The sequence below is a fragment of the Drosophila innubila genome (genome assembly GCF_004354385.1).
Source record: "Drosophila innubila isolate TH190305 chromosome 3R unlocalized genomic scaffold, UK_Dinn_1.0 2_E_3R, whole genome shotgun sequence".
NCBI classification, from domain to species: domain Eukaryota; kingdom Metazoa; phylum Arthropoda; class Insecta; order Diptera; family Drosophilidae; genus Drosophila; species Drosophila innubila.
In genome coordinates this window covers 28070199-28089620 of record NW_022995380.1, presented here as the reverse complement: position 1 = coordinate 28089620, position 19422 = coordinate 28070199, and the positions used below count along the sequence as shown (strand labels likewise).

The following is a 19422-nucleotide window of genomic DNA, read 5'->3' as shown; positions in this document are numbered from 1 at the left end:
CCTTTTATTTTAGAAAGCGGTTCGGTTTAGGTTCGTGCTCGCAAAGTAAAAAATTTCAAGGGTTCGGTTCAATATGCGGTTCAGGCTGCTTAAAATCCTGTACCGAACCGGTTCTACGGGGTTCGGTTCTGAACCGATTTGCAGCCTTGAGCAAAACTTACAAAAAATGTTTATTTTTATACAAATCCGGCTGGTAAATGAGATTTTCAATTATTTTAAGCTATTTTTTTACATATATATATTTGTGAGCTATGTCCAAACAATTGCAGATCTACTTATAATTTCCTCAATGCTTGCATAGATTCAACTAAATATATTTTCAGTATTTCCTTTGCTTTTATAAAATCACTTGTTAGAATATTCCATTTATTTCTATGTCAAGCTATGAAAAATGCTTCTAAATTAACGTTGCTTAATTCAGTTTGAATTTGTTGTCTTTTAAAATGTTATTCTTTTAACCATTTGCTAAATTTTATGTATTTTACCATTGTGTTTCACGATGTTGTCGAGAAAGGAATTTGTGGCAATTGTCCTTCTCGTAATAGCGGTACGTTGAATCTGGCATTTATGTTAAAGCTCATCGATCTTGCTTGACTAATCGCTTCTCACTGACAGTTACTTTGCATACTTAATGCTGCAGCGTTTGGTCATATTGTGCCCACAACCACGAGCTATGTCCAGCTGGCTCAGCAGACCGTTAGCTCAAGCACGGCGTACATTTGTATTTTGTATGCGCTGAGCACATGGTTGTTTCACTCGAATTACTCGGAACCGAGGCAGCATATACGCATTGTGGTGGGTTTGTCCATCAGTCGTACTAATTTCATTAATTAACCATAAACTATTTCAGTTTTTAGGAATGCTGCTGCTCATGATAAGCGCACACATTGCTGTCCTCGTACTGACTTTTATGGCGCAGTACTACTCGAAAGTGGGAGAGAGCATTGACCTTTATGAAATCCACAGCAATTTTGGTATGACCTGCCGTCTAATCACGATTATTCTGACCGTGCTTACGATCATACTATTGTCGCTGCTCTTCGTTTATTTGCTTGTGATCTCCGTTAAGAAATACCAGGAACATATGCGTCGAAGGGCAAATATTGAATAGCCGGCGTCATTACGAATGTTTTTATTATACGTGTAGAGTGTACACTGTGCATATTCCATACATATACACATACAAAAGCTGATGTGTTTGAAATTCGTTGTCCTTGCATCTTCAAATATTTTAGTGTCGTTGCAATGTGTTGCGTCCCAGCAATAATATAAATATTATACTTATAGCACAGACAATGACGTACAGACAACACCTGTGTATTTTCTGTTGCAGGTGATAAAAGAAAGAAAAATCCGGTTTGGATAAAGCTTAGTACTGTCCCCAGGAAACTACCTCGACTCTTCAGTTGATGCTCACAGCACACATGAGACATTTTGCATTTTGCATAATGAAATTGGTAGACAGTGCAATTTTCAGCGCCAGACAAACAAAGTTAAGAGAACATCATCTTAAAGGCGGCAAAAACTTGCCATGCATAAAAGTTAAAGACAAGATAGCATTGGGTTGTGAGTTCAGCAATGCCGAGAACGCTCCAATGATGCCTGGGAAAGGGTTCCCATCAAAAGTGACACTTGGCAGCAGCGGGGCTTACAGTAAAATTTCCAGTTAAGTTATTGCCGCGCCGTAGCCAAAGCAACACTGAAAACTCACTCGAAAGTAATTTCAAATTTAATTGCGTATAATTTAGAACGACGAAATGTTTGCGTGCGTTTAATTAACTGAAAAATAAAACAACTCTCGAATAAATGTATGTCTTTCGAATGCCGAAGAATTAATACCCTTAAAAATATATATCTAGGCGATTTCATTATGTAGCTCTCAAGAATACCGAAGAGTATATAAGAAATTTTTGAATACGTTACACATTTGATGACATTATTGTAATGCCCACAGCAAGGGTAAAAAAACTCAAAAGAACAATAGCAATGGGCGGAAACAACAGCAATAACATTAGCTGCAAAATGTTTAATGTTAAATGCCAACTAATTAAATTTTCGGCATGCCATGACAGTCGATTCGGATACGAAATCGTTGCCGGAGTCGCAGTCGGAATCAGAGCCGGAAACCTAGAGAGCTGTAGACCTATGAACTGATGGACATTCAACAGAATTTATTGTTGCATTTAATGACCAGCGCATGCGGTTGTCCTTGTTATTGCTATTGTTGTTACTGTTGGGTTTGTTACTTTAGTGCGCTTAAACGCTTTTATTGCGTATACGCAGTGTATTACGAGTAAACTGTTATTTGTATGCAAATAACGAGGCGCACTGGTTAGAGCAGCGGCATCTACAACCATCAAATGATCCACATGAACCACAAACACCACTGAACTGCTCGACATGCCAGTGGTGCCACGGCATCAGGCATCAGCCATCAGGCAAATGCCAAATGCCAAATGAAGCCAATAAAGAAGTGGCATTGACCGCCATTGCCAGTCACGCAGCTCTGAAAGCTGAAATATCACGTGTAAAACAATACAGAATCTGATAGTACTTTTAATTATGTTTCACACATTAACACACAAGTACCTGTATAACATTTAAATGTAATCATGTGCATAAAATATGATTTAAATTATATTTATTAACTGTAAAATGGTAAAAAACTTTCTTTTTGCAAGATTTTAATTTTCACACCTTATATTGAACCATTAATAGTTTACAAATGCTTGGCATTTTCATGAATTTCTGTAGCTCACCATTGCAATTTCGTTTCGTAATTAAATTTATTAACATAGTATTTATGCTCCTTAATATGAACGTTATTATATGATTATGTCGCGTGTGCATATTTTAATGATGCAAAAAGAGCACGAATTATGGGTCAATTAAGTCACGCGTCATGGATCGTTAAGGCTGTCGATTGACTATTGCCACAACCAGGGCAATTCAATGCGCACTCAATCCTGTCAAGGACAATGCACACACACACACACACACACATATATACACGATTATACCAATACAATTTGCATCCGCGGCGCGTAATTTTGAATGCTTGCAACAAAAGGTCAACTGTAGTGTCAGATGAGAATGCAAAATGAATCTGTGGACGTCATTGGAATGCACTGGTTCATTGTACGCATAAATTATGCTGCCATATGTCAGACACTGTCTGTGTCCGTGTCCGGTTCTGATTTTTCGCGTTTTCGCCGCACTTGGAGACTGTCAAGTGCCAGTGTGTAGGTTGGAATTTACGAGCTACCTCGAACCCTGAAACAGACGGCTGTAACAGCTCTCGTCTAATTGCCTCTGGCATTACGCCAAGTGTCAGGCATAAATTCGAGTACATGGGAAGCCCCCACTTGAGTTTTACAGTCAAAACGAACACAAGTGCAACAAAGTTGAATTTAATGCAATCTGTTGCAGCCATCAATCAAGAAGTTGTCAATCTATTGCCGTTGTTGTGAGATGTCTGCTTTATATGTTGATAGTTTGCCATTAAATGCCGTTGAACAGTCTTTTTATTTGATTTAGTTTGTTTAAAAATTTCGCCATTAAGCTGCATGAATTAAATGCAGAAACAGGCCTAATTAACTATTTATTTAATGAAATTGACATTTCATTGGCTTTGACAAAAAAGTAGTGCGTTAAGCATTAAGAAAGTTGTGCTAGTGAAAACTTTTAAACTAGTAATGAAATAAGATGTTGATTAGCATTAATTTAAATAAAAAAAATGTTAATAAGAAAGTTGTGCTAGTGAAAACTTTTAAATTAGTAATGAAATCGGATGTTAATTAGCATTAGCATTAAATTAAAAAAAAAAAATTAATATATGTTAAAAAAAATTATAAAAACGTTAACTTAAAAAAATTTTATTTTTTAACATTTTATTAAATTTAAAAAAAAATTTTAACACGTTTTCCAAAAATTTAAAAAATTTTAGCATTTATATATTATAAAAAAAATTCAATGCTAATGCTAATTAACATTCGATTTCATTAGCAATATTCAATGCCAAAAACATAAATAATTGGTTGATTTTTTAAGCATTACTAATTTAAAAAACTTTCACTATCACTACTTTTTCAATTAAATTGAAATAAAATTTCATTATCATTACTTTATTTCAATGGTAATTATAAAGTAATGGTAATGCTTAAAGGCACAACAAAGATTAAAAGTAACAATAGAAAAAAAAAAGATATCTTCTCTTCCATCTCTTTTGTGTGTGAATGATTGTCAGAGAATATCAGAGCTGAGCACTCTTTAGAATATGTGAGTTGTATATCAAAATCTAGCACAGTAGTCTTTAACTTTAAGAAAATTTATTATTTGACGAATATATTTCAAGTAAGATGCAACCCGTTCCAGAAGAATCACACTCCATTACTCAGTTCTTGAATGCCATGTTTCAAACGGTGGCAATCGAAGATATTGCAGCTACCACAGACCACAAATGTTCGTAAAGCTCTTCCAAGAATTGCAATTACTAAATATAATAATATTTTCTAACTATATTCTTAAGCCACAACGGATGGAGATGAGTTAATGGAGACACAAAAATATGCATTAAATTTTAAAAGGCCGACTGAAGATTCCAACAAATCTCAATTACATAAATACTCCACATTTCTGTGCAACATATGTATAGATCATGTTCGAGGTGGGGTCATCACAATTTGCGGTCATTTGTATTGCTGGACGTGCTTGTGGCCGAAACTCTATCAACACGGTAGACCACGATGTCCGCGCTGTTTACGGCGTCTAATTTTGCACGAGGACATTATATCCTTTCTCAGCGAGGGACCTTATGCCAGTCCCAACGATGGTGTCGTCTTAGCCCAACCGGGGAATGTGCCACGACCTACGGGAATGCACTTGCAGAATCTGCAGTATCCAAGTTGGTTTCTCGTAAATATGTTACCGGATTCCTTCGGATACGAACGAAATCTCTCAATGATAGTTAAGGCAATGTACAAAGAATTTCCACTTCTTATGTGCTGGACAAATTACTTGCAATGGTTTGAATTGTTTTGTGTATTATTTATGGCTTTTCTTTGTCTTTACGCTTTGATGATATTTTAAATTGATAGCTTGATCATCTGTATTATTATATACATAAAAACTGCGATCAATTTCACACATTAATTAGAATTGCATAAGTGTGATCAATCTGATTCTGTATTTGTGTATTTAAATTTCATATTTTACGGTTTCTCAAAGAACTGCATATTAAATATATAAATCGAAATTAAACATTTCAGTTTTAGTACTGGAAACAGACTCATAAACATAATAAATTCTATTTAAAGAACCGAATAACGAAACGTTTGTAAATTTTTCAAAAAATTATTAATTATATTCTGTATGTAAGTAAATATTTTTTCTTTTTCCAAAAAAATAACAAAAATGTAGACCAATTTAGAACCGATTTTCAAGCGGAATGTCATTTTGATCATGGATTGGCCTCTACATTTATTTTGCATTCTAATTTATGCAAAGGATCTCCTCTTGTGTTTTTCCAAATTCATAATTTGTAATCTCAAGTTTCAACTTTTAACTGTTTATGTCGTAATTGGTAGAAAACAACGACTTACCTTTTTAAATAAATTTATTCTCATATAGAAGACTCCTGATGAAGTGAAACTTATCACTTATCCTTTCAATTCATATTATTATAACGGCGCGTCGTTCTGCTATCATACGGCATTTAAACATGAATCCCCAGCAATAACTCAATCAACTTGGTGCATTAAACAGGCTTTCATAACAACGGCATTTTCAGGTTCTCTCCGTTCAATATTTATCATTAATTAAAGGAATACCATAAAATCCTTATTACAGACTGTAAAGTCAACCATCAGAGCAACGTGCAGATGCAAGGATGTATCCCGTGATGCTCGTTTACTTTTGCAGCTTAAGAGCTTCACAGCAGTCGAATGTGGTAGTGTGTGTATGCGATGTCTTATGGATACGAGTATAATGCATTTTCCGACTTTAAAATGAGAAATTTCTGAGAGCTTTATCTTTGAATCGCATGGAATGGCGTTCTTAAATAGCATTTAACTTAATTGGCATTTAAGATCCACATCAATCTTAACAATTGACAAGCATGCATTAATGATGTTACTTAAACCTTTTCAACTCCATTGTAAATATATTGTTAGCTTTGATATACTTATGCATAAATCATTATGCATCGAAGCCGAGTTAGACAGTCGCAGAAAATCATTCATCTGAAATATCTTAAGCATCTATAAATAGATTCGGCATCCAATGATATCACACATTTTGATATTGTCATTAAATAGCTGCATCTTTTGAGCAGATATCCAAGTAAAAGTAAAATGAAGGCCATTGAGTTTTCTATCGAAAATATCTTAAATTTAAAGCAGTAAATGTGAATATTAAGCCTCAGCAGCTGTTGCAACGTCATTAAAATCTTCCGCAGTTTGAACCACAAAGCGCAAGTAAATTGCTTGCCACAAGTGGATCACTATGCGAGTACATTTACTGCAATGTTTGGTAACTTTTAGCCAACAAATTGCAGACCCTTGACAGCTATGTATTTCCTTAAGTTATGCAGCGTGTCAACATGGCGTATGCGTAATTACTGTTTCCATAATGTGTGCACAATTACTGCGGGGGCTGCGACAAAACTATCATTGGCCTTCTTGCCCACATTCTGTTAGCCATTCGGTGCTGCAGCTGTTCGTCTTGGCAGCTGCAGTAATTTTCATTTCAATTACAGTATCTGTCGCCATTTGAATATAGGCAGAGGGGCGCTGGGGCGGAGAGGTAAATGTCACATGCAGCTGGAGCCATCGGTGCAACGGTAAATGTTGCCTTAATGCATTACATAATTACAGTTGTGTTTGCATTGAGGCAAGCAACCTCTAGGGGCAGATGCCTTCGGGTACTTATCACTGATGATGAGCTATTGTCTGGGTTAGTTGATGTGCTAGTAAAGTTTTAATTAGACCCCTTCATGTTGCATCTTAATGCTTGTGTATCAACTTCTTTTCATATTTTAATTAACTTGCTCAAAGACTCGCAACAAAAATTGTGAAAATATTTCAGTTAGACTCTTAAGAATTTAAACAGACAAAATGAGTTCGCAGTATTTCAGCTGTTACATCCGTTCCCGAACTATCCCTTCAACAGCTCCTTCGTCCTAGGCTCTGTAACATTTGTGCAAATAGCATGCACTATGCACATTTCCGTTTCCGGGTTTTTGGTCTTTGCAGGCGTTGCAATTGTCGCTTGTTTCTGCTGCTGTGTGGGTGTCATAGTCGGTCGCACATGACGTATAAGTTGTACATAACTAATGGCTGTTGCTGTTCAGTATATTGTTTAATTTATCAAGCATGAATTATTTATGTCTGTCGATATGTGCAAGACTCTTCCCAAAAGCAAAGTGCCCAATGAAACTTGAATATTGCTACAGAGTTGCAACCTTAATATATATTTGCTTAAACACCAAATCAAATATACTATACCTGCTGTCATTTGGCTGTAATAAATGGCATTTGCTGTGGTATATGTGATCAAGTTATATGATATCGACTTGTTGAAGGCTGGTGCACTGTAAATTCAATTGCATTGCGTTGTGCAGCTGCAGTTGCAGGTGCTAAGTGCTTTAATTTCGATTTACTGGCTCTGATTAATTTGCACATGGAGATGTGCACGTGCATAAAACAAATGTGGCTAACGAGCAGCCGCATGAGTCCATAAACTTTGAGCTTGGTAATTGCTGCCAAAAGACGAACGAGCAAAACTTGTAAGTTGAAAGAGCAAAACACGAGGCTTGTAGCGTTACTTGCAGCTACCTAAAGGGACCTAAGGGGACCTGCAGAGTGCAATGGATTATGTCGACACAATGCACGTCTGAGCAGTGAAATACAAAAGAACTAAACCACAATGCATACACACACGAATACAGAAATACATACATACACGTATACCAACTCATATTTCGTATTTGCCTGGCAGAGCTAACGAGTTGTGGCTGTGTATGTCATTCAAAACATGCAACCTGGAACACTTACAACTCTCGGCACTGGGAACTTGAGGTAGCACCTCTGTGTGACGGCAGCCAGGGCTCACTTAAAGCCATATTGTGTATAGATAACGTGTCTATTCAGACGAAAACTGATATGACGACAAAAACAGATGCAAAGTGCAACAGAACGGGGGCACAACGATGGCGACAACGACGAGTCACATCCCTGTAAGTACTAGTTGAATAACAAGTTGGCTAAAATGCGGAGGCTAAAAAAAAAAAAAAAACTGTTGCACACTTTTATGCGCCGAAAGACAGGACAAGACAGGATAGGACACAGGCTCTGAAGAGGCCACACGGATGCAGTCGAAGTCAGTGCAACTTGACGCTTATCACCGCAAAAGTTTTTGCCACATCGCAGACTTTGGCTGGCGTTGACAGCACACAAACTTTATAGTCAGCCAGGATTGCACTTTACTCAAAAAAAAAATATATAAAAATTTGCCATTAAATTTTATAAAAGTGAGTGAGGCAGACAATGTGATACTACAGCATCTGTGGCTGGCAGCTAACCGAAAGTTTGTTACTTCAATTGGCAATGCTGCTAATTACAAGGCCAAAAGTCAAAAGTCAATGCCCACAGTGCGTATACGCAATGTTGCAACTTTAAACTGAGCAATTAGCTGTCACTCAACGCTTCGCATTATCCAATTAAAACTGTCGACAAGAGCCGAAGGCAACCCTCAAATATTCAACACACACAAAATTCTATTGATGAGCTAAACTTATCAAAGTCATAGTCATTTAATCCAAGGGTAAATCCCAATTTTCAGATATCCTGATTTGTTCATAAGAGCATATTTTAGTTCAAGTATTTGTGATAAAAGTACACTCTCAATTTATTTTAAATGCTAAATTTTAATTGATGTTCAAGCAAATTACAGTTTTAGCACCTGCTGTGTGCTTTTTTGACCTTTGACACGCTCACGTGCTTTAATGGCTAACAAGCTATTCACACAAATTTTTTTGGGTCAACTTGTTTGGTTTGTTGGCATATTTAAATCATGCGGCGAATGTCTGGCTCGTTGTCTGGCCAGTGAAATTCCCCAGGGAGTCTACAAGAGCCATTTAACTTTTAATCCATCAAAGCGCTGGTCGTTGTCGTCGTGCCTCCATGTCGATTTCAATAAGTAAAAAATGTTTTTAACGAGTCTACTTTCGCGGCGATAAATGGGATAAAATCCTCAAAAATTGAAAAATAAAACAAAACGTCAAATGCAGCATAAAAAAAAAAAATAATGGAGACAGGCTGGAATACTTACTCTCTGTCTGTTGGCATTTATCGATGGTAGAAGGCATTTCATTATTTTAGTACTTGTATTTTACATTACACATTTTGGTTCTCTAGAGACAAAGTAGCTCCAGAGCTGGATCTCAGTCGTGACTGCCGCCGTGCAAATCGTTGATTTTGTTCTTTATGATTTTATTGTTGTTGCCCAAAAACGTTATAAATCTGCTCGTAATTGTGTAAAGTTCTTGAAAGCACCTTTTTTTTCTGGGTAAATTGGATTATAATTTATTTTAATTGGCAAAAGGCAAATGCAACGATAAAACAAACAGAGTTATTCAAACAGCTAAGTAGCTCAAAGGAATTCCTCTTGTTTGACTTTTAGTCCGCAGGTCTGTCTGCTTGCATATCCTAGACGTGGCTCAAATGAGAATTGGCCATCAAATTACGCAGCCCTGTTGCGGTGTTCATTAGTCTAATTGTAACTCTTGGATGGTCGTGCGCACCAAGTCACCAGCGTGGTCGTTAAATGAATGCCTGAGCCCTTCGTGATTAGCCTTACCTTTTGGCCAAAAGGTTGAGAGCTTCACACGAAACGATGCGTGACAGTGTTAAATTGTAAGTCATCCAACCAATTGTATGTGTGTTTATATACTTAGGCGGCTTTTAATTAGAGGCTCCACCTTATTGGCCTAAAACACACACATTACCAAATGAATGACATCTCAAATGTTCCTCAAATGGCAGAATTCAAAGCCCAACTTGCTTGACTCTGCCAACTTGACAAAATTAACTAACTGCAGTAGGAGAGCCTGAATAAACAAGCTAACAAGTTTCTTTGACAAGAACTTGTTGTGGACAACTTGTTGGGTCAAGTAAATTAACTAAATTTCTGCAAGTCAAAATTAGCTGATTGTGAAATCTATACTAACTTAGCATATAAATTAATGGAATCAGTTTTTACACAACACTCATACGACCTGTGGGTTGTGAGTATTTAAATGCAAACTTTTTATATTAAAATCCATTGCAATTAATTATATTTTCGGCTAGCATATGCTGCTGATACTTATACTTAGTTAACATATTCCTTGCCACACCCCTTTTGTGTCGCCCTCGCTTTTCACATTTCCATAATTTTATGCACCCTTTAAACTAATTTCATACAGTTTTCGACGCCGAAAGCAAAATAATTTTACACAACCCTCTTAGCATTTTTTCTGCTGTTTGTGAAATTTTTTTTGGGTTGCTAACCGTCAAAGTGACCCTGCTTTAAGTCTAGCGACCTGTAGACTGAGTCGGGTCATCAATTTACAGTTGAAACTAATAGATGTGTATTTTGCCTAGAATTTAAACAGACAGTAAAATGTCAGAGAACTACATTTACTTATTTTTAATTTAAAATGATATCAGATATAAGAAATGATATCGATCACTCTTGTCCCAACTCATATGTAGTAATCGTAGCTTGTGTTCAAAGTTGCTGCCATAAATTATTGAAGTTGTTATTAAAAATTACAAACGTTGACAGCAGCACGTTTCGTGTATGTGTATTGTATTTTTTATTTACTCGTATTATGGCTCGTATGCGTTGGCTTCCTATTTATTTTTGGCATACGTGCGCGCCAGCAAATATTTACAATTATATATCATATTTATCAAAGGCTGATAATTGTTTACATTCATTTTTCGCACGCACAATTCAGTTGTAAAATTGTGAAATTGTGAAATTGTAAAAATGTAAAATGCAAATAAATAAAACCTGTTAAAATCCCGTCTGCCTGTACCTGAACATGTCTGCGATTGTGATGTGCTCAGATTGTATGATTTTGTATATATTTGCATTTTCAAGTACATTTTCAGTATAAGTAGAAGAAAACACATGGAAAATTGATTGCTTTACGGCTCATTTTGTTGCTCACACACTGGTCGTTAAGAAATATATTGCATGCCACTTTTTGCAATATAAATATTTGATCAGGATCCGCATAAAGATAAGAATTGCGAACAATTCCTGGTCTAGAGATTTGTGCTGACTTTATCGATGTTTTCTTTTAGCTTGTTTCTATTGTTGACTATATTGACTATTATTATAGTTGCAGAAATTAAAAATTAAATGTTGTAAATTAATTTTGTCCGGCGTCTGATAGAAAAAAAAACAGTTTCACGCCTTTTTATTGCCTTCGTTTATATATTACCTTAGAGATTCGCTTGCTGGCCTGACTTGGGCGAGTTGGTGCATCTAATTCCTGCCTGTGTTGTGCCCCAAAGTGTTGCCACACCCGAGCGAGGTGTTGGCAACTCAGCGGGCGACATTGCGTGTGCAACGATATTTATGGAAGAGCTGTAAACACTTTTTCGGACCACACTCCTTTCATTTACACTTTGTAGTTGAATTTCAATTGCAGGACAAACGCACGGATCGCATTTTTGGGCATGGCTGGGGCAAGGGTAGGCGCAACAAATTAGTACACAAGTTCTTTTATATGCGGTTGCGCCCCAAAGTAAATGTGTGTGATGTGTACGCTCACAACACGCCCCAAAATGTGGCATCAACGGGGCACGGCTCTCTCAACCATTTGCTGGGGTTGCCTCGCTTTTGCTGGCCCATCGCATGTGGTGCTTGCAAAAATGATTTAATGGCCATAATGTTAGTTGAATGGTTAATTCACTTACGTTTATGGCTAGCCTCTTGCTCAGCCTCAGTGTTGGCTTCGAGCTTGAGCTCGTAGCTGGCCTCTCCAGGGAGCTATCGTCTGAACATATGTCTGACAACAGTAAAGCTGCACTGAGGTTGCCTGCCGGGTCGCATGTGTAATTATTGTTTAGATTTCATTCGTAAGTTGCCAGCTGCTTTAATGTGTTTATAACGTATGAGTAATGTGAGTCGTTTGTGGTACCACAGAGAGGCTACACCTCTGTAATATATGCTGCTTGATTTGAAGCTCTTGTGTTTTTTAATTAGATGTGAAAGCCTCGACCTGCCTGCTGCTTTTGGGCGAATGTCATCAATCTCCAGAGGCATCTGTGTCTTGGGCACGCCTCTTTGCAGTTCATTTATTATGCCACTGGTTCCAGGACCTGCCCCATAGTTGGCATCTTATTCTGAATTCGGAATTTCAAAGTTCACGCATGTGTGCGGTGGCAATAAAAACTTTTTCATTAGTGCCAAGCATTAGAGCAAACAGCCATCAGTAGCTCTCCAAAATGGGCAGTACTTTCAACGGCTCTCAGCTGGGTTCCAGAAGCCCCAAAAATCTTAAAAAAAAATACATTTTAAAATCGGGCAGCAAAAGTGACAATTGACAAGACCCACACAACCCTGTGTACGCATGTGTGTGTGCGTGTTTCTTTTGTCTTACTGTAGCTGTAAATGTTGATGTACTGAACGCGACCTGAATGATAAATCAACTAATGCACATAAATGCTTTATACAGCATTACGTGAGTTGCAAAAAAAGCTTTAAGAATGTAAGGATTTGAGATTTTATCTTTTCTCCAACATTTGCCTATTTTAAAATTGAACCGAAAAATATTATGAAAATCTTAAAGTTTGACAATATTTTTACATATCGATTTTAACTGCTTTAAAACTAATACAGCTTCATATATGTATGTTGGTACTTATGTACAAATAATATTGACAGCATGCTGTATACCTAAATATGGCTTTTATTAGGCGCAATTTGCATGCGCACTCGCTTTTCTTTTATTGAATTTTAAGCAGCTGCTGTTCAAAGTGACAACAATTGCTTTGGGCGTTTCTTGGTCTTGGTGTGTGTGTGTGTGTGTGTGCGTGTTGTGTATGTATGTGTTTGCGGCAGCTGCACGAAATGGTGCAATATAAAAATTTGCACAGCAAATTGAGAAATAATGCAAATATTAAAAGCAATAAAGTTCATTTTGATATTGAAATGAAAATTGTTGCATGTTGTAAATTATTTTCTTTTTCAAACTGACAAGTTCATCAATGGTAAAATGGGAAAATTTAAGCATTTTCCGGATGCGGATGTGGATGTGGATGCGGATGCGGATGAGCACAATTAGCATATGAGAGAGAGGCATTCACATCCGATGTTGGCGCCGTTTCAAATTAATTACGCCACTGCACATGCTGCAACAACAATTAGGGAAAGATGAAGAACAGCAGGCACATTTGCATCATTTTGCCAATTGTTCACACACACGCAAAAAGAGTGAGATAGAGAGAGAGAGAGAGGGAGGAAGAAGACCACAAAAGTTCAGTTCTGCTTGGAGCTAAAGTGTTGCCAGTTGTTGCAGCATTGTGGCAACATCCGCTGCAGACTTGCGGCTGGTAAATCAAACCAACAACAACAATACTAACTCTATGAATATTATTGTATTGTATTGTATCAGATGCTTTAGAAGTGAAATACAATTATTTACTGTTCAACAAGTTTGCAACAATTTTGGTAATCACAATAGCTGGATTGGAATTACAAGGACTGCAGGCGAGCAGCAACGGTTGGAATTAAACAATTAACAGCAAGTTTTGACTGGGGAATCATTAACACACACAATTCCTAAGTTATGCCAGTTCAACAAATACATTTAAGCAATATTGTGGTTAAATCAATAAGTCAAGAAATCACAATTATTTGTCTTAATTTACCAAAATTTGTCGTCTTATGGCCATTGAAAAACACATTGATGAAATTTAGAAATAAGCTTAAGGGTATTTTGACATTGAGTTTAAGCAATTGTATTTTTTTGGTATTTATGTTTTTGGTTCTTTGCATATTTTCTGTTCAAATAAAATGCAGATCATTTTAGAACAATTTATTTGCCCTAGCTAGAAGCAAGCATTTTATTTTTAAATATTCTCGTATTTGATTTTTTTTTATTACTCTGTAGTGTATTCTTTGAACTAACGTCGGCAATCGGATTAAAAAATAAATATATGTAACTCAAAATTATGCCCAACATTCACAACTATCCCAAATCCCAACCCACTGATTAACGCCCATAAAATATGATTACGTGCTGGGAGTGTTGATGATGGATATTTGAAAGGATGGAATAGAACTTTTAGAGGGAAAGAGAGCAACTGTCGCTTACAATATTGACCAATCTCTGCGGTTGAGCTTTTATTAGATACAATAATAGTGTTGATTGGCTTACTGATTGGCCTACACTTCCTGACCGAAAATTATGTAAATATGATGAGTTTCACATTGAACATAGACGCTCAAAATATTTTGCACAAGCCAGTCAAATTAAACTATACCTGGAACGGATCAGGTGTTTTCACAAATTGTTTACCCATTTTTTATTTAGTACTTTTCTTGGCCATAAAGTTGACTTTTTGAATTAAGTGCTCGTTTCGCTGGACTTATTACTTCAATTGTATTTTTGATTTAACGATAGATTGATTGTATTGCCTTTTTATGTGGTTTGTGACAGTACTGAATCTTAAAAAACACATATTCTGAAATGACAAAGAAAAACAAAAATTTTCTGTGGTATAACATAATAACTGAATAATATTTCTTTGATCTTTTTATAACCGATATAGATTTTATTTTGTAAAATTCCAAGAAACAAGAAAATGTTATATGAGTGTATAAATTAAATCAATGTTTCCTTTGTGCTACATCATTTTTTAACATTTTTTAATCAACTTTGATATTGTATGATTATAGAACCGCTGCTTAGCATTTTTAAAATAATTAAAATTAAGTCTAATGCCAGATAATAAGAGAGATTTTGGAAAGGTAACCCGGTACACAGCTCGTCAACATTTATTGGTACTTAACAGATAATATGGTAGTTCATACTTTTAAAGTACATCATAAAGTCATATAAGCATTAATGCGTATGCTTATCGTTTAGTTAAGTTGATGAATAACAAAATATTAAAATAAATAATTTCTGCGTAAGCGCCATGCTTATCTGGTGGATTTATGGACCTGTTTGTCCGTAGCCTCACAATGTTAAGGTTTATTTGACTGTTATGTGTAACTATTTTTAGTCTCACTATTTTTAGTTTTACTCAGCAAAATCACAGTGTTGAGTGCCATCATAAAGAGTTGAAGATAGACTAAACAAATTGCATAGTGTATAAAAAATCATTTTTGTAACTTTCTAAGCGAAAAATTTAAATCTGTGGTGTGAGAATACAGGTATCCTACGAACCGTTACAGCAGGAGATTCAAACGAAACAGCGGAGAGTAATGTAAACAAAATAAAAGAGTTCACTGGAAAATCCATATCACGCTTCGTCTGCTCCACTCGTCCTATTTCGATTTTATTCCCAAATGCAGTAGCGACTGTGGAAGGGTAAGGAAGAGAAAGGAGTATGGAGATTGGTGCGGTTATTCTATACAAATGCGTTTGGTTTTGGTAATTTTCAGCTTATGCTGCCATTCGCTTTCCATTTCACGGCCAACAGCACAGAGCATGCAAAACTCGGACTCTGACTGCATTCTGCGCCCAAGCTACCAATAATATTCGCCAAATGCTTTTTTGGTTTGATTTCACTGATAACCCGCTTTCTCTTTTGCTAGTCCCCCCCGCTCACTTCTTGTGGCCATTCATGATTTTTCATTTCATTTTCGCTTATTGCTTACAATTTGCGTTTTGTTGCCGGGCTTCGTATTTCTAATTTTGTGTGTGAGGATTTCTCTTTTGGAACAAAATAGTTTTGGTTGCTGCATGCATTGGCTGCTGTTGCAGGGGGACGGGGGCGGGGAATTTGGATGTTCTGGGATTCTGGGGTGTCTGCGTGATATCTTTGCATATAAAATAAAAGCTTCACTGAAATTGAAAAACTTTTTCAATATATACTTTTTCTTCATCACTACACAAGTGTTCACACAGATATGTTTAATACATATGCGCAAATACATATAACAATATATTTATATTGTTTCATTTCAATGCTTTTTACTTCTTTGCGATGGTGGAAAGAGGGTAGTGGCTTTATTGTTTATGATTTCCCAGAGTACACACCTTCTGCACATGCAATGACAATCAAATAGCCCAAAAGCACACACAAATATCCTCAAAACTTAATAAAATCTATTGCCCTAATAACTTAAGCATATATCAAAATGTGAAAAACAATTCTTTGAAATTAGGAGAAATAGCTTTAAAATATATAAATGCCGTCAACTATTTGAGAAATAAATTAATCAACTTATAGTAGAGTAAAAGGTTATACTTCAGTTTTCTTCTTTTGGTTTCGGTATCAGTACCGGTACGTAACGCTACACCAAAAGCCGTCAGAATCAAGTTTAAAGTGTCGTTTTATACGAATTACGATATAAGGAGTTGATTTAAAGTAAAAACTTAAGATTTAAAATTTCGATTTTTCGAAATTACCATCGTTACCATCAACATAGAACCATGGCTTCGATAGTCGAAAAATAATAAAATTTTCCAAATGAACCAAATTTGAATTCAGAATGAATAAAGTGACCAAACCATGATTTAAATTATATTCCGCTTGAAAATCGCTAAAGTTTTGCCAAAGTTATGACAGTTCGAAGTTGCTGATGCCTCTGATCTAGCAACTTAACAAGTCAAAATATTTCTTAATTTTGACATGATTTTTTACAAGAAAATGAAAGTCTTCAGAATCAAGTTTAAAGTGTCGTTTTATACTAATTACGATATAAGGAGTTGATTAAAACTAAAAATTTGAGATTTAAAATTTTGAACTTTCTAAATTTCAAAGGGTCCCCCCTTACCATCAAAATCGAATTTTGGTCAAAAATAATTAATTTTTCTAAATGAGCAAAATTTGAATACAGAATGAATTAAGAGGCCAAACCATGATCATAATGACATTCCGCTTGAAAATCGGTTAAGTTTTGCCAAAGTTATGACAGTTCGAAATTACTCAAGCCTCTGACCTAGCAACTTTACAAGTCAAAATATTTCTTAATTTTGACATGATTTTTTACAAGAAAATGAAAGTCTTCAGAATTAAGTTTAAAGTGTCGTTTTATACTAATTACGATATAAGGAGTTGATTAAAAGTAAAAACTTGAGATTTAAAATTTTGAATTTTCAAAATTTCAAAGGGGGGACCCTTACCATCAACATAGAACCATGGCTTCGATAGTCGAAAAATGAACAAATTTTCTAAATGCAAAAAGTTTAAATGCAGTATGAATTAAGAGACCGAATCAGGATCAAAATTGCATTCCAATTGAAAATCTGATCAGTTTTCATCAAGTTATGACAGTTGGAAGTTTGTCAACTCTATGACCTAGCAACTTTACCACAACCATACCGGTACCAGCAACCGTACCGGTACAATTTCAGTTTCGGTTTCATTTTCGGTACTAAAAATTAAACGGTTAGTTTTGATTTACGGTTCTGATACCGTTTACGTTGTTATTCTTTGATTTAAACTGTTAAAATTTTTGGATTTATACTTTATTTAAATTTACAAACATAAAATAACGAAAAACATATCAGCTTTCTAATTTTTTATCTACAGATGACTTTTAAGATCCTTGCGTGACAGTTGAGCATAGATCGTGCCGTGTGGTTTGTCAACGGGTATGAAAACCTCATTGTTGTCGCCAGGAACTAGCTGCTGGAACGGTTTTGTATCGAAATTGAAGTAGTGTTTGTTGGGCAAGCTCATAGAGACGACAGCCACCTGTGGCAGAGTATCTAGAACCTGCTTCTCGGTGAGATATAGTGTGTGTTGCACTGAGGGTGAGGCGATGCCAACCTTCGGATCTCCAGCAAATTTTTCTAGCACAATATCCTTCACTGACTCCCAGGCTTGGATAAAGTTGAGATTCTCAATACATGAATACTCCCAGGAGCATTCCACAACCGTGCTAAAGATGCGATCGTGCTGATCGGCCAGCGTGCGATACTCATCGTCCACAAAATTCGTAAACGATGATTGGGTAGTCTTAAGCACGCGAAGTCCTTTAATGCCACTAATAACAGTCTGTTTGGGATCTGAAAATAAATAGTTTTGGCTGGTTACTTGCTACTTAAATTGTCTAACGTTAGACTCACCGTGACGCCTCACAATCACATCGCAGAAATGCGTCGCAGTGGGTGTAAAGATAAAGGCGTGATTATGCAACTGATGATTGTCATTGGATCCCTTGGTGCTGGCATTCTCCTGGCGAATGCGTTGCCAAGGATAGGCTTCCACATGCACATGAGCCTCCTCCACATGTGAATATTTATTTAGAAAGTGCCTCGCTAGGATCAATGCAAACTTCTCAGGACTCTCCAAGCCATACTTCTTTGCAAGAAGATAGACGGTATTCTTTTGGGAATCGGTAGCTACAATATCTAAATTGTCACCCTGAAGAAAGTCCTTGTTACTGTAGAGCTTGAGGTGTGTGCCCACCTCGCATTCTTGAATGGAATGCATGGCTCCTTTGCGACTGACGTGCATCAACTTGACTGCATCCTTGCCATATCCCTTATCGGTAATCTCATAAAGGTGTGGCATAGTCGCTGACGGCAACTGCCTGCTGCTGGGCTGACGAAGAGGTGTTGCAAACATGCTGATTTAGAAGATATGCAGTGACTATTCCAAACAAAATCCGACCACGCTTATATATACTTGCCGATCTACCACGAAGAATCTTATGCAATCAAGCGATTATAATTATAATCATGGTTTACTATTTTCTACCAATGCAATCTGTGTAGATAACCACTCTTTAGTCATTTTGGCTTAAGTTTATGATACAAAAAAATAATAGTCACCTTATCCAGTAATTTCTTGGAAATTATCACTCATAGTATCTTGTTGTCGTGCACAAGAATCTGCAGATTTCTTAGATGCTCATTTAGATAATCAGATGTTAGTTAAGTGCTGGCCTTTTAAGTTCTTTTTTCAGTTTGGAATTAAATATGAATACAATACTTAAGTTTATTACCATAATACAGTCAGTCAAATACATAGAATAATCAGCTACTTTTTAATTGTTGCGCTTAAAAGTATGCAGCAAAATAAGTTTGCAGCTTTAATTTGTTGCAGGAAAAATATAAAATATAAGGGGCTAAGAACAAAAATTCTAAAAGGTTTTTTAAATTATAGTAGTAATAAAATTATTATTATTGTTAATAAAATAAAATTTGCCTATAAGATTTTGTGCGACTTCGCAACTTGAGGCAAA

The 19422-nt window shown here is 36.2% G+C and overlaps 3 protein-coding genes across 3 annotated transcripts; 2 read left to right on the top strand and 1 right to left on the bottom strand.

The window, feature by feature from the left end:
* Nucleotides 1–402: 402 nt before the first annotated feature.
* On the top strand, nt 403–1310 carry LOC117790634. Its single transcript, XM_034630131.1, has 3 exons — nt 403–547; nt 616–795; nt 851–1310. The coding sequence occupies exons 1-3, from the start codon at nt 500–502 to the stop codon at nt 1109–1111; spliced, it is 489 nt and encodes a 162-aa protein (XP_034486022.1). The 5' UTR covers nt 403–499; the 3' UTR covers nt 1112–1310.
* A 3024-nt stretch (nt 1311–4334) lies between these two features.
* LOC117790633 lies at nt 4335–5132 on the top strand. The gene is made up of 2 exons (XM_034630129.1): nt 4335–4461; nt 4529–5132. Exons 1-2 carry the CDS (start codon nt 4359–4361, stop codon nt 5086–5088), a joined length of 663 nt encoding a protein of 220 aa, XP_034486020.1. The 5' UTR covers nt 4335–4358; the 3' UTR covers nt 5089–5132.
* A 12550-nt stretch (nt 5133–17682) lies between these two features.
* Nucleotides 17683–18812, bottom strand: LOC117791054 (uricase). Its single transcript, XM_034630684.1, has 2 exons — nt 18302–18812; nt 17683–18241 (listed from the first exon to the last, which is right to left on the bottom strand). The coding sequence occupies exons 1-2, from the start codon at nt 18801–18803 to the stop codon at nt 17757–17759; spliced, it is 987 nt and encodes a 328-aa protein (XP_034486575.1). The 5' UTR covers nt 18804–18812; the 3' UTR covers nt 17683–17756.
* Between the last annotated feature and the right edge of the window lie 610 nt (nt 18813–19422).

What these genes read in the sequence shown, in the direction of transcription:
- LOC117790633 (XM_034630129.1), top strand. Translation starts at nt 4,359, where the DNA reads ATGCAACCCGTTCCAGAAGAATCACACTCCATTACTCAGTTCTTGAAT. An exon ending in AGCTACCACAGACCACAAAT is followed by an intron (nt 4,462 to 4,528) that starts GTTCGTAAAGCT and finishes TATATTCTTAAG; the next exon opens with CCACAACGGATGGAGATGAG.
- LOC117791054 (XM_034630684.1), bottom strand. Translation starts at nt 18,803, where the DNA reads ATGTTTGCAACACCTCTTCGTCAGCCCAGCAGCAGGCAGTTGCCGTCA. An exon ending in TGTGATTGTGAGGCGTCACG is followed by an intron (nt 18,242 to 18,301) that starts GTGAGTCTAACG and finishes ATTTATTTTCAG; the next exon opens with ATCCCAAACAGACTGTTATT.
- LOC117790634 (XM_034630131.1), top strand. Translation starts at nt 500, where the DNA reads ATGTTGTCGAGAAAGGAATTTGTGGCAATTGTCCTTCTCGTAATAGCG. An exon ending in TTGTCCTTCTCGTAATAGCG is followed by an intron (nt 548 to 615) that starts GTACGTTGAATC and finishes TCTCACTGACAG; the next exon opens with TTACTTTGCATACTTAATGC. An exon ending in GGCAGCATATACGCATTGTG is followed by an intron (nt 796 to 850) that starts GTGGGTTTGTCC and finishes AAACTATTTCAG; the next exon opens with TTTTTAGGAATGCTGCTGCT.